The 27,514-nt window shown below is 40.3% G+C and overlaps 1 protein-coding gene and 1 pseudogene across 1 annotated transcript; one reads left to right on the top strand and one right to left on the bottom strand.

Moving 5' to 3' along the window:
* LOC121988504 overlaps nucleotides 1-27,514 on the bottom strand; it is a 65,086-nt pseudogene that overhangs the window by 15,207 nt on the left and 22,365 nt on the right.
* On the top strand, nucleotides 19,615-20,980 carry LOC121988503 (tropinone reductase homolog At5g06060-like). Its single transcript, XM_042541958.1, has 5 exons — nucleotides 19,615-19,772; nucleotides 19,876-20,083; nucleotides 20,183-20,399; nucleotides 20,483-20,589; nucleotides 20,680-20,980. Exons 1-5 carry the CDS (start codon nucleotides 19,702-19,704, stop codon nucleotides 20,854-20,856), a joined length of 780 nt encoding a protein of 259 aa, XP_042397892.1. The 5' UTR covers nucleotides 19,615-19,701; the 3' UTR covers nucleotides 20,857-20,980.

The raw sequence follows: 27,514 nt of genomic DNA on the forward strand, positions 1-27,514 counted from the left end.
TCACGTGATGACCAACTCAGAAGCCCATCATCAAGTTGCTGATGTGGTAAGCGATTAAGAAGAGACTTAATTGATTAAGTCGCCAACGATAACCCTAGAAAAGGGTTTTTGTGCATTACTTCATTATCTCTCTCGCCCACTCTCTTCACCGAGCTCATAGATCATCTTCGTCAGTTCTTGAAGCCTCTTGGAGACAAGTGCTGCTGCACTTCCAAGGTCAAGAGGCATTCCCAAACAAAAAGAAGAAGCTGACTGTTGGTGTGGGAAGCATCCGACGATCGAACCTAGGTTTTGATAATGGCAAAGGGATTCAAAGTTAAGATTCCTTGTTATCTAACGTGTTTAAATGAGGTTTCAGGAAAGTCCTAACTGCGGTTAGGCAGGGGAAACCCTTAGGGGGTGGTAACCCTAGGTCATAGGGTTTAGTAACCCTAGGTGGAGAAAACCCCTAAGGGGCGGCAACCTTAGGTCCTAGGGGGTGGTAACCCTAGGTGGAGAAAAACCCTAGGGGGCGGTAACCCTAGGTCCTAGGGGGTGGTAACCCTAGGCAGAAAGTTCAGTCAGTTTGGAGGATCGGACTGGCATCAGGTAATCTCTCATGAGGGGAGTAGGTGAGAACGCGTTCCCCGGAAGAGGGAACAGTAGGCGTCGGTTCGACCTAGGGTTTTCGGTTGGAAATCTGAAGTCAGAACCGGACAGTCCGAAGACTGTTAAACTTAAGCTTCTTATATATTCTGTTTTGTTCTAACTCTGTTTTGCAGGAAACTAACAGTTTTGTGTAGGGCTAGAACTGACCAAGATCGGTCGAACGAACCCCCAAGCCAGCAGATCAGATTTACAGAGATTGGACCAGGCTCGACCAGAGGATCGGTCGACCGAACGGTGGGATCGGTCGACCAAACCAGGGATAGAAGTTGACCAGAGCGAAGCGGAGCGAGCGGATCGGGCGGATCGGATGAGGAGAAGATCGCCTGATCGGTCGACCGAACAGGGGATCGGTCGACCGATCCGCCTCAGGTCAATCCTGATCCCGATACTTGGGGATCTGGATCAGCATCACAAAGACTATAAAAAGGAGCCTCGAGAAGCAGTCGGATAATCGAACTCGAACAGAAGAACTTGTGATCTTGTACGCTGCTCCGAAAGCTTCAACTAGACTCTGCTACTCCGACAATCGACAACCAATTCATTCATCTTTGTATTTGTCGGTATAATCTTTTAAAGTTTAATACTTGTACTTATTTGCTTGTAAAAGATTTACGATATTATAGTTGTTGCCCACCGAAAGCGATCAACGATCGCGGGCCTTGGAGTAGGAGTCGCCCTAGGCTCCGAACCAAGTAAATCTTGGAGTCCTCTGTGTGTTTATTATTTTATCTATTTCTGCTGCTACTTCTCGAGTGTTTTACGAATCCGAAACGAGTGAAAGCCACGAGCGCTATTCATCCCCCCTCTAGCACTTCTCGATCCAACAATTGGTATCAGAGCGGGATAGCGTTGATCTGGTGCAACCACCAATCATGTAATTTTTTTGTGGTGTTTTCTATTTTTCAGAGTCAATTGGAAATTAGCATAATTGCTATTTTCTGATTAAGTTCTTTTCGTTATCATACTCTTTTCTTGAAGTCGGTGCAACACTACTCGAGAACGCAATTAATTATTGTCTTTCATACAACACTACTAATCCAGGATCAAGTCCTGGGATATTTTCTTTCTTTCTTCTCTCTGTGGCAGATCTAAAATGGCCCAACAAGAAGGCTACAACACTGTCCGTCCCCCGCTCTTCACCGGAGAGGACTTCGGTTACTGGAAGGGTAGAATGGAGAACTTCCTGAAGATCCAGTTCGAGACATGGATGATCGTCAAGACTGGATTGGAACTACCAACTGATAAAGACGGCAAACCTACACCCTGCGAGGACTGGGAACCAGCATTAATCAAGAAGGTGGAGGCAAATGCCAGAGCAACTTGTACCCTCCAGTGTGGACTAACAAAGGAGGAGCTCAACCATGTTAGTCCATTCTCGAGCGCCAAAGAGCTATGGGAGAAGCTGATCGAGCTTCACGAAGGGACCTCCGATACCAAAGTAAGTAAGCAAGATTTGTTATTCAATAAATTGTATAACTTAAAAATACAGGAAGGTGAGACAGCTAGCCATCTCCACGCCCGAATTCAAGAACAACTCAATGGACTCCATGCGATCAGACAGAAGGTAGATAACCGGGACATCATAAGGTACTCCTTAAACGCCTTTCCGAGGAACACCTTGTAGGCATCCATGGTAGATGCTTACAAGGTTTCTAAGGACCTCTCTACTATTAAATTAGATGAGTTGTTTTTTGAGTTTGAGCTTCATGAACAGACTAACTCACGTCCGGCCGAGAAAGGGTTGACTTTGATTGCAGGTACAGGAAGAGCACGCGAGTCAAAATCAAAATGTAGAACCGAACAAGAATAAGAAGAGGAACAAGATTCGGAAGACGACAATGAGCTCACAACCGAAATCGTCAACCTGATGAAGAAACTCTACAAAAAGAAGGGCTTCAACAAAAAGGATGTCAAAAAGGTTATCCAGACCAAAGAAGCCTAAAAAGCTCAAAGGTCAAATTCGAGGTGACTTGCTACGGGTGTAATCAGAAGGGGTACATCAAGGCGAACTGCCCGAACCAAAAGGATCCAAATAAACCAAGAAGGAAGAAGACTCTAAAGGCAACTTGGGACGAATCTTCGTCCGAGGAATCCGACGACGAAGAAGTCGAGCAGGCAAGCTTCCTCGCATTGACAGCCCGGGACGACACCAGAAGCGAGGATGAATCGGAAGTCGAGTCCGAGAGAAGCCATGGATCCGCATTCGTTTCCGAAGGGCCAAACCCCTCTGTAAGTAAATGTCGTTTATATAGTTTAATCAATTACTTAATGCATAAAGTAGCTAAGTCCAAAGTTCGAATCAAGTCGCTTCTAAAGGAGGTAACACTCCTTAAAGAAGTGACTAACACCGAATCCTTGACTGATCCAGTTCAGACTGGAACTTCAACTCAAGTTCAAAAACTTGAGGAAGAGAATTCCAACCTGAAAAGTCAAGTCAAGGATTTGAAAACTGCTTTGGAACGGTTTACATTGGGCTTCAAAAATCTTGACTTGATTCTTGGGACACAAAGAGTCGTTTATAATAGAACTGGACTAGGTTTTAAATCCAAAAGGAAATATCGATCCTATCTATCCTTAGTCAACAGACCAAATAGTAAACTAGTTCAAGCATGGGTACCCAACTCCAACTTGTTGGGACCGATTATGTAGCTAGAGGGGGGGTGAATAGCTCAGCGCGATCTCGTGCTCGTCGTTGCTTGTTTCTTCAAAGATATGCAGCGGAAAATACAAAGAAACAACACTCAACGCTAACACTAAGGATTTACTTGGTATCCACATCACAAGAGGTGACTAATCCAAGGATCCACACACTCACGCACCTTCCACTATGAAAACACTCCTTTACGGTAACTACCGAAGGCGGAGAAGCCCTACAAGTTCACACTACAAGAAGAAAGGGAAAGGGAACAAAATACAAGCAAAAGCTTACAAGTTTGCACAAGAAAAACCCTAGCCCTAGATTTCTTCTTCTGCTGTAGATTCACCTCTTGACTTGGAAATGCCTCCGAGAACCCTCAAGATCTGGCGGTGAGAACTTTGTGGAGTTGCTGTGAAGATCGCTGAAGAGAAGAATCGAAGCCATGGAAGTTCTTTCGAGAGAATAGCTCGCCAGCAGCTAAATACGACGCCAACGGTCGGATCCCAATCGATTGGATTGCTCCCAATCGATTGGGGAGGCTTTGGATCGATCGGCTGATTGATCCAGAGTGCCTCTGTGCTCTCAGGAATGGCCTGGATCGATCAGCTGATCGATCCAGGGCTTATCGCGCAGAATCGCACTTCCCAATCGATCCACTGATCGATTGGGGGCTCTGGATCGATCGGCCGATCGATCCAGAGCTGTTCTGTTCACGTGACACTTCTCCCCAATCGATCCACTGATCGATTGGGAGAAGGCTTGTCGTGGGAACTCGCCCAATCGATCAGCCGATCGATTGGATATGAGCCAATCGATCGGCTGATCGATCCAGCTCATGATTTCTCCCAAAATCAAGTCTAAAGTCCCTTAAACCAACATCCGGTCAATCATGACCTGTTGGTTCATCGTGCCTAGCATTCGGTCACTCTTGACCTGCTAGGACTTGCTCACCAAGTGTTCGGTCAATCCCTTTGACCCACTTGGACTTTCCTCCTCATGCCAAATATCCAGTCAATCCCTTTGACCTACTTGGACTTTCCACCTCGTGCCAAGTATCCGGTCAATCCCTTTGACCTACTTGGTCTTTCCAACACTAGATGTCCGATCAGCCTTGATCCATCTGGATTTCCTCGTGCCTGGCTTCACTCACCAGGACTTCCTTCTGCCTAGCTTCACTCACTAGGATTTCCTTCTGCCTAGCTTCACTCACTAGGTCTTTCACCTGGCTTCACTCACCAGAATTTCCTTCTGCCTAGCTTCACACACTAGGTCATTTACCTGGCTTTACTCACCAGGATTTTCAATCTGCCTGGCTTCATTCACTAGGTCTTTCACTTGGCTTCACTCACTAGGATTTCCAATCTGCCTGGCTTCACTCACCAGGACTTTCCAGTCAAGTATCCAGTCACTCTTAACCTACTTGACTCTTCTTCACAATCTCCCTACATGAACAATTTGCACCTGCAATCTCCATGTGTTGTTTATATGTATTGTCAAACATCGAAACCCAAACATCAAGACTCGAGCTTGACTCAGTCCAAGCTCAGTCAACTTGGTCAACCTTGACCTGGGGAATATTGCACCAACACAACTTAGTCAATCAAGTTGGACTTGGTCAATTTGAGTCCCCAAGGATCAAGTTCATTATCTTGATAAACCTTATCGAGGCTATAATCCAGAGAGAGCAAAAAGAAAAACTATCTTAATAAATTCATAAATAAATAAAAACCATCTTAATAAATAAATTTAAAAAAAAAATATAATTCAAACGTTAAATTAAATAAAAGTTATAAAAGAATTTGAAGGGAGGCTCTAGAATAACTGACACCTCCAAAAGGAATCTACCCGACAGGGTAACTAAACGCAACCTACCCGGCAGGGTAATAAAGACTACAATAAAAAGGGCTAAGTTTAACTTGACCCACGGTACTGATGAAGTATTGGATGATAGTACGTTAGGAAAGTTTAGTTTATGCATGTCTAGGAAGATATGGCTTCGACCTGGTGCATTTGGCTAAGTGGAACTGACCGAAACTACCCTTTATGGATCCTAACTAGTTAGACCAATGTTTTGTACTGAGTTCAATGGATAGGACTATTTGGAAAACCTCGAAGGCATGGTTACTTTAATGATGTCCAAGTGACTCACCATAGTCCAGGAGTTTATCCAAAGAATGCATATTTGTTGAGCACAAAGCTAAACCTGAATACATAAAGTTAAAACAAACCCTACAATTGAACCTAATTCATCTCACAAAAATACATAAGGTTCCCTAATTGAAAACCTATAATCGGGTGAGATGGATCTAGGTTGAACTTAGTTGAATTGAATTCAATTTCAATAATTAAACAACTCAATTAACCAAATCAACGTAATCAATTCAAATTAATCTAATGCAATCTTTTAACTTACTAAGTCAAATATGTAATTTTCTTTTAAACCTCATTTTAAAGATTATTTAAAAATCATGTTAAAAATCCTTTTGAAAATCATTTCATAAATTATTTCAAAATCTTTTTAAAAATCATTTTAAAAAACCTTTTGAAAATCATATAAAAATCATTTCAAAAATCCTTTTGAAAATCAATTTAAAATTCTTTGAAAATCATTTTAAAAATTATTTTAAAAATCATTTGAAAATCAATTTAAAATTATTTTAAAATTCTTTGAAAATCAATTAAAAATTATTTTAAAAATCCTTTGAAAATCAATTTAAAAATTATTTAAAAATACTTTGAAAATCAATTCAAAAATTATTTTAAAATCCTTTGGAAATTAATTTAAAAATTATTTTAAAAATTCTTTGAAAATCAATTTAAAAATTATTTTAAAAATCCTTTGAAAACCATTTGAAAAATGATTTTAAAAATCCTTTTAAAAAATCATTTTAAAATTATTTTAAAAATCCATTTGAAAATCAATTAAAAAAATTATCTCAAAATCTGATTTTTTATCATAATTATTTTCAAAAAAAAAATAATGATTATTAATTTTTAAATCATAACTAATTTTCAAATCATATGTTCAAATTATAATTTCAAACTCAATTTTCAAAATTTTAAATGTTTACTCATTTGAAAGGTATACTCAAACTTATTTTAAATATCAATTTAAAATAAAGATATTTCCATCTCATATTCACTCATAAGTTGAACATGTTTGATAACCTAAAATGGATGAGATGGAAAATTAGGAAAATATAAAATACCTATTATGTTTTTATATATTATATGCTTGGACTCTAGTACCCTAGGGATTTATTTTGGCATTAATTAAGGGGGAGTGAGTGGACTCTAGCCAAGTTTTTAAAACTGGGTTACCCAAATCTAATTATTTTAATCCAGAAAAATAAGTTTTTTTTAACAGTTAAACTCTTTGAAAAGTTAAAGCAAATCCAATTATTTTTATCCAGAAAAATAATTTTTTTAATTAAGCTTTAAAACTGTTTATTATCTTAACTAAGCTTTTATCAATATCTTTTTAAAGCCAAATTGTTTTCAAATTTAACTAAGTTTTTTTTCAAAAAGGTTTTTTCGAATTTAACTAAGTTTTTCTTCAAAAACTTTTTCAATTTACTAAGTATTTCTTCAAAAGCTTATCAAACTTTACTAAGTATTTCTTCAAAAGCCTGTCAAAATTTAATAAGTAATTTGTCAAAACTATTTCAAAATTAGCTAAGTTACTCTTCAAAATAAAAAATAGTTTTTCTTAGCTAAAGTATGTTTCAAACTTAATCCTTTTCAGCAATTTTTCCCTTTACACATGTAATGAACCTTCTAATTTCACTTAGCTAAAAAATTTTACAAGAAAATCAATTCTAAAAAGCTAAGTGTTTATCAAAGTTTTTCCCTCTATTTAAAATTTTTTTTTCCAAGCTAAACTTTTTCATCTATCTTCTTAGAGTTGTTATGGATAAAAATTATTATTTCTCAAAACAAGCTAAGGGTTATACTCAACTTATCCTTTACTCCTTCATTTATTTTTGATATATGGCAAAGGGGGAGAGTATAAGAAAATTCAAAGAAAGATTAAGAAAAATTTAAGAATAAGAAATTTTTAAATTTTTTTTTGAATTCAAGGGGAGCTTTTGTTAAGGGAGAGTCTTTATACTTAAGCGGTTTACTAAGGGGGAGCTCTGCACTTAATTTAGCTCTACACTTAATTTTATGCTCGTCGTTTCATGCTTATCTTTTTATGGCATTATTTTCTTAACTTTGAATTTTTTGTTGTCATAATCAAAAAGGGGGAGATTGTTGGTGCGGGAAGCATCCGACGATCGAACCTAGGTTTTGATAATGACAAAGGGATTCAAAGTTAAGATTCCTTGTTATCTAACGTGTTTAAATGAGGTTTCAGGAAAGTCATAACTGCGGTTAGGCAAGGGAAAATCCTAGGGGGTGGTAACCCTAGGTCCTAAGGGGTGGTAACCCTAGGTGAAGGAAAACCCTAGGGGGTGGTAACCCTAGGTGGTGAAAAACCCTAAGGGGCGGCAACCTTAGGTCCTAGGGGGTGGTAACCCTAGGTGGAGAAAAACCCTAGGGGGTGGTAACCCTAGGTCCTAGGGGGTGGTAACCCTAGGCAGAAAGTCCAGTCGGTTTGGAAGACTGGACTGGCATAAGGTAATCTCTCCTGAGGGGAGTAGGTGAGGACGCGTTCCCCAGAAGAGGGAACAGTAGGCGTCGGTTCGACCTAGGGTTTCCGGTCGGAAATCCGAAGTCAGAACCGGACAGTCCGAAAACTGTTAAACTTAAGCTTCTTATATATTCTATTTTGTTCTAACTCTGTTTTGCAGAAAACTAACAGTTTTGTGCAGGGCTAGAACTGACCGGGATCGGTCGACCGATCCGTCGACCGAACCTTGGGATCGGTCGACCAAACCCCCAAGCCAGCAGATCAGATTTACAAAGATTGGACCAGGCTCGACCAGAGGATCGGTCGACCGAACGGCGGGATCGGTCGACCAAACCAGGGATAGAAGTTGACCAAATCGAAGCGGAGCGAGCGGATCGGGCGGATCGGATGAGGAGAAGATCGCCTGATCGGTCGACCGAACCGGGGATCGGTCGACCGATCCACCTCGGGTCAATCCTGATCCCGAGACTTGGGGATTTGGATCAGCATCACAGAGCCTACAAAAAGGAGCCTCGAGAAGTAGTCGGATAATCAAACTCGAACAGAAGAACTTGTGATCTTGTACGCTGCTCCGAAAGCTTCAACTAGACTCTACTACTCCGACAATCGACAACCACTTCGTTCATCTTTGTATTTGTCGGTATAATCTTTTAAAGTTTAATACTAGTACTTATTTGCTTGTAAACGATTTGTGATATTATAGTTGTTGCCCACCGAAAGCGATCAACGATCGCGGGCCTTGGAGTAGGAGTCGCCCTAGGCTCCGAACCAAGTAAATCTTGGAGTCCTCTGTGTGTTTGTTATTTTATCTATTTCCGCTGCTACTTCTCGAGTGTTTTACGAATCCGAAACGAGTGAAAGCCATGAGCGCTATTCACCCCCCCTCTAGCGCTTCTCGATCCAACACTAACTAGGATTTCATTTATGTAAATCTTGTAAGATTTCTATTGTATTAGCTTCTCTTTTATTCTTGCTGTATTGTGAGTTTGTATGAGGTTTCTCCACCTCCAGAATGTTTCCAAAAATGAGTATTTTCATAGTGGATGTGTGAGAGATGGTTGAATCCTTAGATTAGTCACCTCGTTTGAGGTGGATACCAAGTAAATATTGGCGTTAGCATTTTCTTGAATGTTTTCCGTTGCAGCAACTCGTCGACCAAGCGAACGAAGCTAATCAGCCCCCCTCTAGCTCCCAGAGTGACTCAACACAAGTTTCCTCGATGTACGTAATGAGGTCTTCTGTCCAAGAGGATTTGATAAGAGTGTTGTCTACATAGACTTCAATATTTCTCCCAATCTTCTTTTGGAAGATCCTTCTCCTGGTCCTCCCATGCGAGAGAGATTTGGTGATATCCCTTATTAACATCATGAAAATTGATGCAAACCCACCATTTGTCATTGGATTTAGATACCAAGAGGGAAATTGTGTTGGGGTTGCAAGGTTGCAAACATAGTCTCACATTGAAAACACGTGCGAAAGATCATGAGTTTATAAGAGAAAAGATATCTCCATTAGCATGAGGCCTTTTGGGTAGAACCCAAGAGCAAAACCATGAGGGTTTAGACCGTGGAGATATCTAAATTCTATTCGATCCTACAATTGGTATCAGAGCCTGGACTGCCAAAAGGTTTAACCACCGACTGCGCACAAGAGCTATGGTCTGATTGAGCCATGTGGGTGCAATATTTACCTCGAACAAAGAAAGTGGGGGCTCCTATATTCGAATCAAGAGGATCAGACACCAGGCAGGAAGTCCTAGTAGGTCGGGTGGACCGAGGGCAGGAAGACCTGGTGGGTCAAGGATCAGACGTGGGAAGCCTGTGGTCCTTTGTTTGAGGGGAGGATTGTTGGAGTTGTAAAGTTGTAAAAATAGTCCCACATTGAAAACACGTGGGAAAGATCATAAGTTTATAAGAGAAAAGATATATCCATTGGCATGAGGCCTTTTGGGTAGAACCCAAGAGCAAAACCATGAGGGTTTAGGCCCAAAATGGACAATATCATGTCATTGTGGAGATATCTAAATTCTATTCGATCCTACAAATTGCACCTCTTGGACGTGTCCTGCTTCTAGCAACTCGTCGACTTCCAATCAGATAATTTTATTTTGGTCGGCAAGGAAATTTTTTTTCTTTTGCTTGACTAGCCGGGAGTTAAGAACAAGGTGGAGTTTGTGCTCCATCATAGTTGGGGATACCCTTGTCAGTTCTCACGAAGACCAGGTGAAGACGTCCCGGTTTCGAGTTAAACAATCCACCAAGCTCTTCTTGGTCTCTGGTGGGAGGTCGGTCACTATTTTCGTAATGCCCTTGGGTCAGTCGAGATGTATCTGTACTTCCTCTTATTTGACCGGCTCATCAACCAGAGGCAACGACTCTTCCTGGATGGCGTGGACTCCTCCATCTGAATTTTCTAGGCCCCGCCCCTCTGTTTTTATTATATCAATGTAATATTTTCGCTCGGTGAGCTACTCTCCCTACCTCACCAACCTGTCACTCCACTGGAAACTTTACTTTTTGGTGGAAAGTAGAGACAGTCACACAGAATTCATGCATGACAAACCTTCCCAAGATGACATTGTAGACAGATGGAACGTTCACCACTATAAATATGCTCCTTTAGGTTCTCACCAAGGGCTCGGTACCCAAAGAGATGGTCAATTTGATCTGGTCGATCGCTATACCTTGTTCCCTGTGAACTCGTATAGGGCCATGGCCATCGGATGGAGCTCACTTGTATCGAGCTACAGCTTGTCGAAGGTGTTCTTGAAAAGCACATTAACAGAACTTTCGATGTCAACAAAGACTATGATCACTCAGCTGTTAGCGATTATAGCTTTGATGATGAACACATCATCATGAGGGAGCTCCACTCCCTCAAGGTCTTGAGACTCAAAGTTGATTTGGGGTCGGCTGCTTGTTCTTGGCTACAGCTGACCGCATGAATCTCAAGTCAGTAAGCATAAGACTTCTTGGATCTGGTCAAATCATCGTCAGTGGAGCCTCCAGAGATCATACCAATATCTCTTACCATGGCATTTCCCTGGTTCTCTTCTTCTCGGGTATGTTGTGGTTCCTTGCCTTGGTCATCCAATCTACCGCCTTGGTTTTCCATTACTTGAGGTGTTTTGGCCAAGCAACTGGGATGTTGGGGTTAGGAGCTAATTGCTTAAGGAACTGAGGTGTGATTTGAGACGATGGCAGACATAGCTCAACAACTCGCCGCATTTCACGAGCGAGCTGATAACAGTCTCTTGTATCGTGATCTTGAATCAACGGTAAGTGCAAAATCGAGATACTCACTTGAGGGGTTCAGTAAAAGAGGTCTAAACGACCTTGACATGTTGTACCGCTCTCGCTTCCTGGATCGGGGGAAGATTCAGTCAAGGGTCTCTTGGGTGTACTAGAGGTGGTGGTGGTTTCTGCTCGGTTTGGTCGATCGGAGCTAGGACCGTCACCTCCTTCTCTGGGCGACTTGGGCTTCCTCTATATTAATTTATTTGACTATCTTCCCCGACAAGTTGTTGAAGTCCTTTGTGGGCTTTCCGACGAGGGCTCAAAAGAATTCTCCTTCTAAAAGGCCTTGAGAGAAGACACTTATTAATATTTCCGAAGTAGTGAACGGAACATCTAGCTCCACTTGGTTGAAATGCTTGATGTATGCTCGTAGGGATTCCTTGGCCTCTTCCTTAAGCGTGAACAAACCCGGGTTGATCTTTTGATACATCCTGCTATTGGCAAAGTGGTGTATGAAGGTTTTTCTAAATTTCTTAAAACAAGTAATAGATCTGACTAGTAGTCAGTTGAAACAGTAGCAGGAAAAATGCCGAGCCTTAGAGAGTGGTCAGAAACACTCGACATTTTATTGTGTCATTGAATTGGTACAGTAGAGCGTCATTCTTAAATCTTCATAAGCAATCTTTAGAATCGGTGTTGCCTCTATACTACCTAATCGATAAAGGTCGGAAATACTTAGGTAGCTTTTCATCTAGTACCTCTTGAGAGAAAGGTACATTGGGTTGTTCAGGTGATTCCTGGTGGCAAGAGTCTTCCTCGCCTTAGGTCTTTCGGGGGTAAATTTTTAGCTGAAGAGGCTTGTGACCGCTCGATTTTAGCGTAGCCTTCCCTAGACACTGAGAAAAATACTCGGGGAAACTCAAACGGTTGTTTCTGCTTGGATCTTCTCTTTGACACAGGAAACTCCTCTACCGAGGCCATAGGTGCTCGATGCGGGTGAGAATTCGTGGCATTTTCTTGGGATAGTGATTGCGCCTTGGCATTCATAAATAGCTCGTGCTCCTCCAGTGTCATGGCAACGTTGATTTTACCGGTTGTGTCCATCCTTACATTCCGAAATATGTGAGTGTATTCCCACAGACGACACCAATTTGAACTCATTCAGAAGCTGAGTAGATGAGCAGCTGGTAAGAAGGCGGGAATGTTGATAGAGGAAGGACCTGGAGTTGGAAGCCACGGACCTGCGCACACCACAAAGAGAGCAAACATGAATGTTAGAGCTAGAACCAGAGAGAGGTTCTCTGGCATAGGCACTCCGATGCTCGACTCAGAACCGTAGCCTCGACGAAAAATAGAGAAGAAGATAAATAATAGAACAGTAGTGCGGATGCGTGTGCATGTGGGTGCGCTTGCACGTATGCATACCTAGCCAACTCAGAGGACCTCGTTTTTATACTATCACGCATAACCTCTGTAATAATTAGACATTAAAGAATGATTGATGTCAGAATATGTCGGACAGTGGAGGATGTAAATCAACCTTCCCTTAGGCAGAGGAAGGTTTCGCTGCGTGTATATGTCAGAATAGTATAATTTTTCTAGTGAGTAGCCGTTATTCTCTAATAGGTGATCAAGCCTCTTGATTTATCGAATTAAATCTCACCCATTGATAAGTCAAAGAAATAAATACTAGATATATGTGTTTGTTATTATATCAGGATTAAGAGCACACACTTCCATAACAACAAAGGTCTTGTTCTTCTTACCTTAAATGGTTCAGCTCAATATACTCAGAGTGTACTAGTGTAATTTTATAGTTAAGATAAAATAATATCAAATTACACTACGACTATTCCAATGGTTTGTTCCTTTCCATCTTAGTCGTGAGCTACTGTTTATCATTTATAAGGAATTGATAACATGATCTTCTGTGTGTGACACCACACATCATGTTATCTACAATATAAATTAATTGAACAACTACACTTAGCATATAAATGTAGACATTTGACCAATGTGATTCTTTATTTCATTATAAAATATTTATAAAAGGCTAGGCTTTTAGTATACACTCTAACAAAGAGTTCAGAGAGAAAGTTGTTCTCTCAGGCTACTGTGAAAACCAATGTGGTCAAGCATGGCCAAAGCTCGAAACTGAAGAACCCCAAGTCTTCCAAGATGGGATCCAGAGGAGATATCAATAAGAAGAAGTTCTCTGGGAAGTGCTTCAACTGTCACAGAGTAGGTCACAAATCTTCGGAGTGCAGAAAGCTGAAGAAGAAGCAGGAGACCAACCTGAACGAGGAATCAGAAATAGATGACCTATGCGTTGTGGTCTCTGAACTGAACCTGATCGGTTCAAACCCGCGGTAATGGTGGATTGATACTGGAGCCACTAGACATGTGTGCTGTAACAAGGAGTTGCTCCACAACTTCGAAGAAGTCACTGGAGACAAGTTGTTCATGGGGAACTCAGCAACCTCGGACATCATAGGCCAAGGAAAAGTGGTGTTGAAGATGACCTCGGATAAGGACTTTACTCTGAACAATGTGTTGTATGTTCTGGAGATTCGGAAGAATCTAGTGTCCGGATCATTGTTAAGCAAGCATGACTTTCGTATTATTTTTGACTCGGACAAAGTTGTATTGTCCAAGAATGGAATGTTTGTAAGAAGGGGCTATGTTTCTGATGTGCTATTCAAGCTCAATATAATGGTCATTAGGCCTAAGATAAATAAAAATGGAAACTCTTTCACTTATATGCTTGAGTCTTCATGTTTGTGGCATAATAGACTAGGACATGTTAACTATGATGTGTTGCATAGATTAATAAATATGCAAAGCATACCTACATTCCACCTTGACCTAAAACTCAAGTGTGAGATTTGTGTTGAAGAGAAAATGACAAGGTCATCCTTTCAATATATTGAAAGAAATAACGAACCACTTGACCTAATCCACACTGACGTGTCCGACCTAAAAGGTACCCCAACACGTGGTGGTAATAAATATTTCATTACTTTTGTAAATGATAATACAAAATATTATTATATGTATCTTCTCAAAAGTAAGGATGAAGCTATAGAGAAATTTACTCTCTATAAAAATGAGATTAAAAACCAATTTAATAAAAAGATTAAGGTGGTTCAAAGTGACCAAAGCAGTGAATATGTCTCACCATTTGCTGAGTTGTGTGCTAAACATGGAATCAGACATGAACAATAGCTCCTTATATTCCTCAGCAAATGGAGTTGCTGAGCAGAAGAACCGAACTCTAAAGGAGATAATGAGTGTTCTTCTATTGAGTTCTAGACTGCCAGAGTTCATGTGGGGGGAAGCTGTGTTAACAACTAATTACCTTTTAAATAAGGTGCCCCGAAAGAAGATCGATAAGAGCTCTTATGAGTTGTGGAATGGAAGACAACTGTCCTACAAATATTTACGAATGTGGAGGTGTCTTGCCAAAGTGTTGGTATCTGATCCTAAAAGGATTAAGATAGGACCAAAGACTGTTGATTGCATATTTATTGGATATCCATAAAACAACAGTGTGTATCGATTTTTTGTGTATGAGTCATAAATACCGGAGATACACAAGAACTTTATAATAGAATCAAGAAATACCTCGTTCTTCGAGCATGTGTTTTCGTATAAGACCCAAGAGGATGCTAGTTCCTCAAAGCGGGTATATGAAACACAAGGTGAAGATGGTGATGAGGAACTAGTGGAGGTTGAGCTTAGACGGATCAAAAGAGCTCAGGTAGAAAATCCTATGGATAAGATTTTATCACTTTCATATTGGAAAGTGAGCCCCGAAGTTACTTAGAAGTTGTAGGCTCTTCTGATAAACCTCACTAGAGAGAGGTAATTGCATTTGAGATAGATTCTATCTTACAAAATCATACTTGGAAACTTGTGGATCTTCCTCCTGGAAGTAAATTACTATGTTGCAAGTGGATATTCAAGAAAAAAAATAAAGTCAAATGGCACAATTGATAAGTATAAGGTCAGATTGGTAATCAAAGGATACCGACAATGAGAAGGTGTCGATTATTTTGATACGTATTCTCCGGTGTCAAGAATAACTTTCATTAGAGTATTATTGGTTATTGCCGCTCTATGAAATCTTGAAATACATCAGATGGATGTAAAGACTGTCTTTCTAAACGAGGATTTAGAAGAGGAAATCTACATAGAGCAACCTGAGGGAGTTTTTTGTGCCAGGACAAAAAAAACAAGGTATGTAGATTGGTGAAGTCATTATATGGCTTGAAACAAGCACCAAAGCAGTGACATGAGAAATTTAATAATGTCATGAAGGAATATGGATTTAAAATTAATAAATGTGATAAATGTGTCTACATGAAAATCACAAAGAATGACTACATCATCTTGTGCCTATATGTAGATAACATACTTATCATTGGGAGTAATGATAAAATAATCAAATATACTAAAGATATGTTGAACTCAAGATTTGACATGAAAGTCATGGGCCTAGCTGATGTGATTCTAGAAATCAAAATTTTTAGAACAACAAAAGGACTTGTTCTTAGTCAGTCTCATTACATGGACAAGATTCTTGAGAAATTCACCAAGGATGATATTGCATTGGCATAAACGCTAATAGATACGAGTAACATCTATCGATAAATTGAGGTGAAAGTATCTCTCAGATAGAGTACTCTCGAGTGATTGGAAGACTGATGTACCTGATAAATTGTACACGACCAGACTTGGCCTACGCAGTAAGTAAACTGAGTAGATACACGAATAATCCCGGTGTTGAGTACTGGAAAGGGATAATAAGAGTATTGAGGTACTTGAGATATACTCGTGAATATGGACTGCACTATACGAGATATCTTACTGTGATCGAAGGATACAACAATGCGAGTTGGATATCTGACATAAAAGATTCTAAGTCTACGAGTGGATATGTATTAACTCTTGGAGGTGCAGTCATATTCTGAAAATTTTCTAAGCAAACGGTAATAACCAGATCCATGATGGAATTTGAGTTTGTAGTTCTTGACAGATGTGGTGAAGAGGCTGAATGACTACGATAATTCTTAGAAGATATTCCACGATGGCCGAAACATGTGCCGGCAATTTGCATACAAGGTGATAGTTAATCAACAATCGGTCGGGCACAGAGCCATCTGTATAATGGTAAATCTAGGCATATACGTTGCAAACATAATACCATTAGACAACTACTCTCAATAGGAGTTATCACTATTGACTATGTGAAGTCAAAGGACAACCTAGCAGATCCGCTAACCAAGGGGTTAAACAAAGAATTAGTTGCAAACTTATCACAAAAATTGAGCTTGATGCTGTTATCAATGATCAGTGCAGAGGACACCCTATCTATATTGACTGGAGATCCCAAGAACTAGGTTTAAAGGGACAACTAATTTGCACTAACTAGACACACTATGGGGAGGTACCCCAGCCCAATAGAACAGTAACTGGATCAGAGTAAGCTAATAAACTTTTAATGATCAAGAAGAGTAGATGACTACTCTTGAGGGATCACCTATGTGAGAAAGAAGTAGGGTCGCTTTGAAGAGAATTGGAGGCACAATTCTTAGAGCTTTTCACAGAACCAGGCGTGTTCATATCCAAGAACGAACACATTCATGAGAACTGAGTTGTATTAGGAAGAGTCTTGGGTGAGATATGTCAATGCTTACACCGACGATAGAATAGTTCAAGGACATCATATCTACTATTAGCTAGTAAGCAAATAGATCTTCATAAAGGAAGGTTCAAAGGGTAAAACCTACCTATCCTATATTGGACTTAACTACTGAATGCTATCACATACTCTATCTCCATTCATATGGGGGATTGTTGGATATAAGTGATGTGAATGGAGAAGAGGTGAAAGAGGAAAGAGGTTCTATTGTGAATGAGACTTTAGTCCCACATTGGAAGTTTCATGACATGTTGGTTGGTTTATATTAACTCACATGTATTGAGCATGTGAACAGATACATAGGGACAGGCTCTCTCTCACGCGTGGGTGCAAAATTTACCCAAGTGGAACAACCAACATTTTGCCACATAAATCTTTTTGCTGCCTGTGTAACAGATGCATTAAAGAAAGATTAATGCAACCAAGTGAAACATTAGTGTTACACGACTAGTAAATAATAATCATTAAACGATCATTAACGCTACTCATTGGTCTAAGCTCCTATATAAGAAGGCTACGACCACAGGTAAAAGGTTACACACATACGAAAGAAAAGCAGCAGAAGCTCTCCACCTACGTTCCCTCCTCCTCTGTCATGTAACTTTTGCTTGACGGAGTGTCCGTGATAATTTGGATACCACTTAATTCGCTGTGACCATCAGTGCTTGGTGGAAATCACAGTTAATCGTTGTATCTTGGGAAACAAATGACCTGAGGAAACCTCGAAGCACAGTCGGAGGTGGGGCGAATCTGTTTCAAGAAAATTGCGTATCGCAGGCCTTAGTTCACACGTCCGGTTGCTCGCATCACTCACCCGGTTGCAGCACCCGCTTGGCCTCATTGCCCATTTGATCGTCCTGCTCGACGAAATTCGCTCGGCAGATAACTCGGCCAGCCTTTCCGTCCGATCAGCCGCACGCGTGCTTAGCTCGCCCGACCGCTCCACTCACCCGATCGACCTCTCTAGCCGCTCGTTTGATCGCCCTGTCTGCTTTGCCCGACCGACCTATCAATCAGCCTGTTTGATTACCCGACCGGCCTCTCGCTCGGCCTATCTTATTTCTTGACCGACCTATAGCTCGGCTTGTCTGCTCTCTAGACCGGCTTCTAACCCGGTCAGCCTCTCTGCTGTGCGACTCGCACGCAGGGTTGGTCGCTTACCCGCTCGGCCTAAGTGCCTGGTCAGTCGCTCTACATTCTTCTCGATCAGCCAATCTACTGCTTGCCCGCTCGGACTTTGCTGCTCGGACTCGGAGCTCGGTCTGCACTCAGCAATTAGTAGAAATCAGACCTTGCTGTCAGCATGAGATTATCATCTCAAGTCATTTCAACAAATAAGTCAATTTAATTCGGTGTATTTAAATTAAGCTAATACTCTATAAATCTCCGACAACATATTGTTTTGTCCAATATGTTCTACTTATTGCAAGGAAAAAGAAAGCCACAACCAACCTCTTTTTACACTTTTTCTTGGACGTTCATTTACAAATGAGTAAAGTACAAAAATAAGTGGATAGTTTTAGAAATTGCTCATATCCACATCTCTCATTACTAAGAGCATTCATAACACTAACCCATTATAACATCTATCATCTCATCAAAAAGCATGAGATCCACTACCATATACTCATTATAACAACATATCTCTTTAACTCACATTTTTTTTAACATTAACACTCATTATTTATGGGTTGTACGGTCCACTCAATTATCTTAAAATTAATACATATTAAATAAATATAATTTAAATATATTTTAAATATATTTAAATTATTATTATTATTTTTTTAATAATAATCTTATTTTTTAAAAAAACAATTTTACTATTTTTAAAAATAATATTAATTTTGTTTTAATATATTTCTTACTATTTACTAAAAAAAACAAGAAAACAAAAAATAGTTCTACCGTGAGTGAAAATTAAATTCTATTTATTTGATAGAGAGCTTCTATTTGTTTACCAACAGCACACTAAATTTTGCAGTCGGAGCTTCTTCCTCTATTGACCTATCAAAGAAAGACTATTCTTCACGTGTCCTGTGCCTTTTTTTACCCATTATGGCAGGAAAAAAAAAACAAATACGCTCATTCCAACGCCTCCATCAATCCGTCCCAGAATCAACACGGAAAAGATAAATTACGGACAGCTACTAATCTTTGGAATAGTGACTAGCATATAAGGGAGGTATTTACTTCGACTTTATCAAAATTTAAACCTCAAACTTCATTATGATAATACCTTATATGCTAATCACTAGATTCATTCGAAAGACAATCATTTTTTACCCATACATATATGAATGAGCACTTGTAATGGAAAAAGTTGCAATACTGTGTTTCCATTTTTCATTTGCAATGTGCTGAGTATGACCAAAAAGTACCAGCTGTGTAAATTAATTCTATTTAAAATTTTCAACTTCAACAATTGTGACCCATGTGCGGCTCATAGACAAAATAAACAAGAAAAAACATAGACAGCGAAAGGACATAAACATGACATTGATTCTTGTACAATTTATTTTAAAAATAAAAGAAAAAAAAACTCATCTCCTATGTTACCCTTCATGAAAAGACAACAACGGCCCACACAAAAAAAGGAAAAATATTCTCAATGATTTTTCTCTATCCGATCCAATGCAAGCACCCATCACTCACCTATCCTTCCATCCAATGAAATACACAATGACAACAAAGTAAATTATCATCTTTAATTTTTTGTGTAGTAGGAAAAAACTATTTTGTTTGTTTATATATATATATAACAAAGTCACTAGCCACTTTACTCTTCTCCTCCTTAGCTTCTCATACTTTTCTCTGAGAATTGATCAGATAGAAGCAGTCGATGGAGTTGGGAAATAGATGGTCTCTTCGAGGAGAAACAGCCTTGGTCACTGGCGGATCCAAAGGGATAGGGTAGATATTTTGCTGTTATCTTCTTTTTATAGGATTTTTTTATTTTTTGAATAAAAATTTTTATTTTTTTATTATTTTGTTGCTGTTGCTGTTGCTATTGCAGGCGTGCTATTGTGGAAGAACTGGCAAGATTTGGAGCAGCAGTTCATACGTGTGCCAGGAATGAAGCAGAGCTGAAAGAGAGTTTGCAGAAATGGACAGATCTGAAGCTTCAGGTGACTGGTTCGGTCTGTGACGTCTCGTCCTCGGAAGAGAGGGAGAAGCTCATAAAGGAAGTCAGCGCCATCTTCAACGGCAAACTCAATATCCTGGTGATGATTGGCATTTGTTCTTGTTGTTGTTTTGATAAAATTGATAAATATTTTTTAATTCTCTAATTGGTAACTGAATTCGATTGACTGTTTGTGTAGGTTAATAATGTAGCGTCTGGTTACATTAAACCAGTTTTAGAGGTGACTCAAGAGGACTACAAGCACACCATGAACACTAACTTGGAAGCTGGTTTCCATTTGAGTCAACTCGCTCATCCTCTTCTCAAGGCATCTGGACGGGGCAATATCATCTTCATTTCTTCAATTGCTAGTCTCGAAGGAACCTCTCTTATGTCCGTCTATGGAGCATCTAAGGGTATCCTAATTATTCTCCAAAAATATTAAAAAAAAAAACCATGTTAATATCTAAATGCAACATGAAAATTGGTTTGTCTTTAGGAGCCATGAACCAACTCACTAGATGCCTCGCTTGCGAATGGGCTAAGGACAATATTCGTATCAATTGTGTTGCTCCCGGTGTCATCAATACGCCGATGGCTAAGTGGGTATGCAATCGTTTATCTTTGTACTTAATTGTTCATTTTTATTTAAATATCATAAAAATTTAAATTGCATAAAAGTTTTATGTTTAATAGCTCATGGAGAACGAAGAACTGGTAGCGAAGTGGTGTCATCGTACTCCGCTTGGCCGTGTGGGAGAGCCTGAGGAAGTGGCAGCTTCGGTTGCTTTTCTTTGCCTTCCTTCTTCCTCTTTCATCACCGGTCAAGTGATTGCCGTCGATGGAGGTAAAACAATATGCGGTGACTATTAAATCTCGATGTGTGTGTATATATATCTACACACACCACTTTAATAAAAACATTGGCATGTATGTTATATGATGGTATGTAAATTGGTTCTTTATTTTGATTTGAATTGTTTGGCTTTGGGACTCATTTTTGTTTGAGTAATTGATTTGGAAGTTAGATTTTGCTAATCAATATGCATCTTGAGCTAATCCAATTCGTAATTACTTTTAATTCATGGATTGTGCTTAATATATTTTATTTTTTTGATGTGGATGAAAATGTTGGACGCGTTGGTCATATTGGGGGACACTCAAGTTGGCTAGTTTGGATCTAGATTTGACCTTCGTTGATGCACGGTTGAACTTGGTGGATCAAGTGAGTGCTACTAACCCTAGAGTTGTTGAACTCGAGTAAACCAAGTTTTGAACAAGTTCAAGTGGAGTTCAAATTCCCAATCTCGGCACAGTGAAGGATTTTTTACTTGGTTCGAAGTCTGGAGCAACTCCTATTCCAAGACCCCAAGCTCCAAACCAAGGATTTTTTACTTGGTTCGAATCCCAGTCTTGAACCAAGGATTCAGCACAATGGAGTTCTGAACAAAGGATTTTTTACTTGGTTCAGAGCCTGGGGCGACTCCTATTCCAAGGCCCACGCTCGTTGAGTGTTTACTTTGGGCAATCACTATAAACAGGGAAAATTCTTTACAATTTAAGTACAATAGTAAAGCAGTAGTAAAATCTTATACTGACAACAAAAGATAATAAGTTTGAAGCTCCTGGTCATCGGGGTCTTGCTATAGCTTTTCTTGATCGTCTTTGGAGCAGCACGAAGAAGACGGATTGCAATTTCATTGTTGTTCGAAGCTACTGCTCGAGAGTGCCTTTTATAGTCTGTGGAGGGCGCCCCCATCCACGCAACGATAAGCACAAGTATCAAGATCAATAAAGGATCCACTGTAAGTATTTGCAAAATTTGTATTTCATTGCTTTAGAATTCAACACAATTATAAGATCAACCCTTTCAGGAGTCAAATCCCTTTTGATCTTTCTTGATATTCTACTTCTTGCATGGAAAAAGAAAGCCACAGCCAACCTCTTTTTATGCTTTTTCTTAGACCTTCATCTATAACGGAGTAAAGTACGAGATAAGTGAGTAGTTTTAGAAATTGCCCACATCCACATCTCTTATTACTAATAGTTCTATCATCGTAAATGTGTCCTAATCCACTATACGTATTTATAGAATTTGTATTTCATGTTTTAAAATTCAACACGATTACAAGATCAACCCTTTTCAAGAGCTAAATCCCTTTTGATCTCTCTCGATGTTCTGTTGGATATAAGTGATACGAATGGAGAATAAGTGGAAGAGGAAAGAGACTCCATTGTAAATGATACTTTAGTCCCACATTGGGAGTTTCATGGTATGTTGGTTTGTTTATATTGATTCACATGCATTAAGGATGTTAACAAATACATAGGAAGAGACTCTCTCTCATCCGTGGGTATGTAGGGGTGTGCAAATCCAGGGTCTGGATTGCACTGAACCATGTTGACTCATGTGCAAGCACGATCTGCGTGTGTCAAAAACCTTTTTGCTGCTTATGTAATGGATACATTAAAAAAAGATTAATGCAGTCGAGTGAAATGTTAGCGTTACACAGCTAGCAAATAATAACCATTAAACAATCAATAACGCTGTTCATTGGTCTGAACTCCTTATAAGGAGGCTGCAACCACAGGCAAAAGGTTACGCACATAAGAAAGAAAAGCAGCAGAAGCTCTCCACCTACGTTCCCTCCTCTGTCGTGCAACTTTTACTCAGCGGAGTGCCCGTGATAGTTCAGATACCAATCAGTTCATCGTGACCATCAGTGCTTGGTGGGAATCACGGTTGATCCTGTTCAAAAGTCAATGGGATGGAATGTTGGGATGTGGCACTCCCGCTGACCGCCTGTAGACTCCACTCAGACTTGCAACACAAACTACGTCAGTGCCAAGCTAGGGAAGGGATCCCCGACGTTGGCCTTGCGACGCTCAAGTCTGTCACCGGCGATGAAGTACAAGGCGGAGCAACAGGAAGACTATAGCACAAACAGTGGATATCGCATACTTCCCCCAATGCTTGGGCCCCCCCTTTATATAGAACTCCTATAACGTGCGTGCATGCTTCCCAAGACAGGCACACGCCCCAAAGTTTTTCCTAAAAAGACTTGTTAGTAAAGTATCCGTAACACAGTACCTTAACAGGCCAAGCATATATCTGAAGTGACAGTGGAAGCTTCCACCGTACGATCTTCTTGCTGTCCATGCCCGGTGTCGGCGACACTAACTCCCAAAAGAATGTCGCTGGATATCAGAGAGAGTATGCTGCTGGGTCAAGCGGGTTACCTGCTCGACCTATCACTTCGATGTTCCTTGTGTCTCGTCTGCTTGGCCAGAGACAATATGCCAATGTCTAGTCCTGGTGACTGGTCGAACGGGGTAGCTGCTCGGCCGAAGTTTCGCTGTTAACGCCAAGTCCTGGTGACTGGTCGAGCAGGGTAGTCGCTCGGTCGAAGTTTCGCTGTTAACGCCAAGTCCTGGTGTCTGGTCTAGCGTGGTAGCCACTCGGCCGAAGTACCACTATGCTAATGCCGAATTCTGGTGCCTAACTGAACGGAGTAGTCGTGCGGCCGAAGTTCCACTCTGTCAATGCCGAATTCTGGTGTCCAATCGAGCGGGGTATCCGCTCGGCCCGACCTCTGTATGTTATCTCCTTTAGCGTCCTCCCTTATTGAGAATCGGCTATTCGACGTATTACCCTAATCGGAGGTGGGGTCGGATTGGACCACTCTCCTCCCGATCGGGACCCTGATCGGGCGATGGTATTTGACCGTTAACCTGTTGGTGCAGCGGGGACCGACAAGAGGGGGGTGAATTGCCTGCAAGTAAAAACTAAACCCTCCTCAACCAATTTAAACTCAAATAGATGCAATAACTACAAGATTAAACAGAACTAAAGTATGAACAGAAAATAAAGACTCGGCTAATTTAACCTGGTTACAACCAAGAGGGTTTTTAATTCAGGACGATGAAAGGCGCAGTAAGAAACTCCTTTTCTGAAGGCGGAGAAGTCTTTTACACTTTGAAGAGCACAGAACTATTGCTTAACTAGAGAGTACAAGAGTTGAATTTTGTTCACTTGTTCGTTGTATTGAATAGCTACCCGAGACCTCCTTTATATAGGGGTTCTAGAGCTTATCACATAACCTGAACCTTCGGGATCAGGTTTGATTCGAGAGGGATCGGTTGACCGTGTTAGGACCTTCGGATAGCGACTAGAGAGGGGGGGTGTGAATAGCCGACCTCAAATTATCTTTTCTTCCTACAATTTAGGTTAGCGCAGCGGAAATAAAGAGTAGAAACAAAAATGGAGAAGATCAAACCTCAAACGCGACGATATAACGAGGTTCGGAGATGATACTCCTACTCCTCCGCTTGTCCGTAAGGTGGACGAATCCTATCAATCCGTCGGTGGATGAGACTCCGGAAAATCGGCTAATAAGAACTCCTTCTGGGTGGAGAAACCTCACCACAATTCCTTTTGCAACAGCAATAATGGAGTACAAAGAATAGAGCAAGAAACAATGGACAATATGAATGTAAAAACACCCTACCAAGTTTGCTTGTCTTCTCGTTGTTTACTGGAGTCCGTTGATGAAGCAGAAACTTCATGGATCCAACAACAGCAGCTAGAAAACTAGCCGATGGAAGCTCACACGAAGCTTCAGCAGTGGAGAGCTCAACAAAGCTCAAATCGCAGGAGCAAGAACCGTAGTCAGTAAGCGTTATTCTTCCTTCTTCTACTGTAGCGGCCTTATATCCTGCACCTGCGAAGAAGACAAAGAAGAATCCAAAAATCTAGCCGTTGAGTCACACGGCTAGCCTCGGACCGATCGGGCTCCATCGACGGTCCAGAGGACCTGACGATGCGTGGACCGATCTAGGCCGATCGGTCCCGGACCGATCAACCAACTCGACAGAGTTGGCAAGTCTGATCGGTGCGTGGACCGATCAGACTATAAGTGAATCGGTCCACGATGCATCCCTCTCTCTCGAATCCTTGCTTCCTCAAATAACATCGCTTCCTAATCGGTCTACAGACCGATCAGATAACCCACAGTAAGCTTCTGTTTGGTTACTGATCGGTCACCAGACCGACCAGATAAAACCAAAGTATCACTGGATCGGTCACCAGACCGATCCAATGCCTTAGAGCTTCCCAACCCTAAACCCTAAAGCCTTCCCGGTCTAGAGAACGAGCTACCGAGCCCTCTCTGACCTAGTCCGGAGAACGAGCTACCGAGCCCTCTCCGACTTCCACGTTCGGTCCAGAGAACGAGCTACCGAGCCCTCTCTGACTTAGTCCGGAGAACGAGCTACCGAGCCCTCTCTGACTTCATCCGGTCCAGAGAACAAGCTCCCGAGCTCTCTCCGACCTAGTTTGGAGAACGAGCTACCGAGCCCTCTCCGACTTCGTCCGGTCCAGAGAACGAGCTCCCGAGCCCTCTCTAACCTAGTCCGGAGAACGAGCTACCGAGCCCTCTCCGACTTCGTCCGGTCCAGAGAACGAGCTACCGAGCCCTCTCTGACCTAGTCCGGAGAACGAGCTACCGAGCCCTCTCTGACGTAGTCCGGAGAACGAGCTACCGAGCCCTCTCCTGTTAGAGTGTATACTAAAAGCCTAGCTTTTGGTATAAACATTTATCTAGAAATAAGAATCACATTGGTCAAATATCTACATTTATGATAAATGTAGTTGTTCAATTAATTTATATTGTAGATAACATGGTGTGTGGTGTCACACACAGAGGATCATGTTATCAGTACCTTATAAATTATAAACAGTAGCTCACGACCATAATGGAAAGGAACAAACCATTGGAAGGTCGTAGTGTGATTAGGTATTAGTTTATCTTAACTATATAATTACACTAGTACACTTAGAGTGTATTGAGTATGACCATTAGAGGTCGTTTCTTTTATACTGACTTTATAAAGAAACAAAGACCTCAGTTATTATGGAAGTGTGTGCTCTTAATCCTAATATAATAACAAGCACATATGTTTGATATTTATTTCTTTAATTTATCAATGGGTGAGATTTAGTTCGATGAATCAATAAACCCGATAAGTTGGGAAATGGTATCACTTATAGTGTGTGTTGTTGATTATAGAAAGCGTGTCCTAGAGATACTAGGTTGATAATGTCCCCAAGAGGAGCTCATAAGGATTGTCATGTTAAACCCTGCGGTGGACTTAGTCCGATGGCGATAAGGTTGAGTGGTACTACTCTTGGACCTAGATATTAATTAAATGAGTTGTCAAGAACTCACATAATTAGTGGACATTCGATATCTTAAACACGGGAGACTAACATGCTCATAATAAGGAGCCCAAATGTAATTTGGGATTGGTGCGGTAGTTGATAATAGTTCTTTAGTGGAATGAATTATTAGATGAAATTAAGTTGTGTGTTGGCGAACACGGGATGCTTAATTTCATCGGAGACCAAAACCAATTCCTCCTCTCGGTCCCTATCGTAGCCTCTAGTATATAAAGATTTATACCCACCACATACCCACCTTCTTACCCATCCAGTGGGGCCGGCCAAGCTAACTTGGAACCCAAGCTGGCCAAGACCAAGTGGATGAGTCATGTAGGTGGCCGGCCAAAGCTTGGGTCCCAAGCTTAGGTGGCCGGCCACTAGAATATTAAAATAATTTTTATTAAAATTATTTCTTATGTGGATATCATGATTTTAAAAGAGAGTTTAAAAATTAAAAATTTCCTTTTATAACTTTCTACAAAAGATTAAGAGAAGAGATTAATCTCTTTCCTTATTTGTAGATTAAAAGGATGGTTTTAATTTTTGGTAAAAACTTTCCTTATTTGTAAATCATCTACATGTTTAAAAGAGAGTTTAAAATTTGAAATCTTTCCTTATTTATTGATTAAAGGAGGATTTTAAATTTTAAGAAAACTTTCCTTTTTAACCATGTTCATTATTTAAAAGAAAGTTTAAAAAATTAATAATTCTCTTTTATTAATTTCTACAAAAGATTGAGAAAAGATTTGATATCTTTCCTTATTTGTAGATTAAAAGATATTTTAATTTTTAGAGATAACTTTCTTTTTATCCACATGTTTAAAAGAAAGATTTTAATTTATTAAATTTCCTTTTTATTAACCAATCATGAAGGGATAAAATTATTGGAGAAATTTTTATAAATTTCTAGAAACAAATTAGGAAGTTTTAATTTTTGTTTTAATTAAAACTTTCCTTGATTTGTGGATTGTAGGTGGCCGGCCAAATAAGTTGGAAAAAGGAAATTAATTTTTAATTAATTTTTCTTTTTCATGGCAAAAGAATTAAGGAAGGTTTTATTAATTTTTCCTTATTTGCCAAGACCAAGGATTATAAAAGAGGGGGTAGAGAAGGCTTCATGTGAATAACCTCTATTATTTCTCTCCCTCTTTTCCTTGGTGTTGTGGTGCCAACCTCTTCCTCTCTTCCTCTTGGTGGTGGCGAACCTTCTCTATTTGCTTGGAGCTCTTGTGGTGGCGGATACTACTTGGAGAAGAAGAAGAAGGAGAAAGCTTGTATCCCTTGGAGCTTGGTTGGTGGAAAAGATCTTCA

Source organism: Zingiber officinale, chromosome 6B (assembly GCF_018446385.1).
Source record: "Zingiber officinale cultivar Zhangliang chromosome 6B, Zo_v1.1, whole genome shotgun sequence".
Classification (NCBI taxonomy): Eukaryota; Viridiplantae; Streptophyta; class Magnoliopsida; order Zingiberales; family Zingiberaceae; genus Zingiber; species Zingiber officinale.

What these genes read in the sequence shown, in the direction of transcription:
- LOC121988503 (XM_042541958.1), top strand. Translation starts at nt 19,702, where the DNA reads ATGGAGTTGGGAAATAGATGGTCTCTTCGAGGAGAAACAGCCTTGGTC. An exon ending in ACGGCAAACTCAATATCCTG is followed by an intron (nt 20,084 to 20,182) that starts GTGATGATTGGC and finishes CTGTTTGTGTAG; the next exon opens with GTTAATAATGTAGCGTCTGG. An exon ending in ATACGCCGATGGCTAAGTGG is followed by an intron (nt 20,590 to 20,679) that starts GTATGCAATCGT and finishes TATGTTTAATAG; the next exon opens with CTCATGGAGAACGAAGAACT.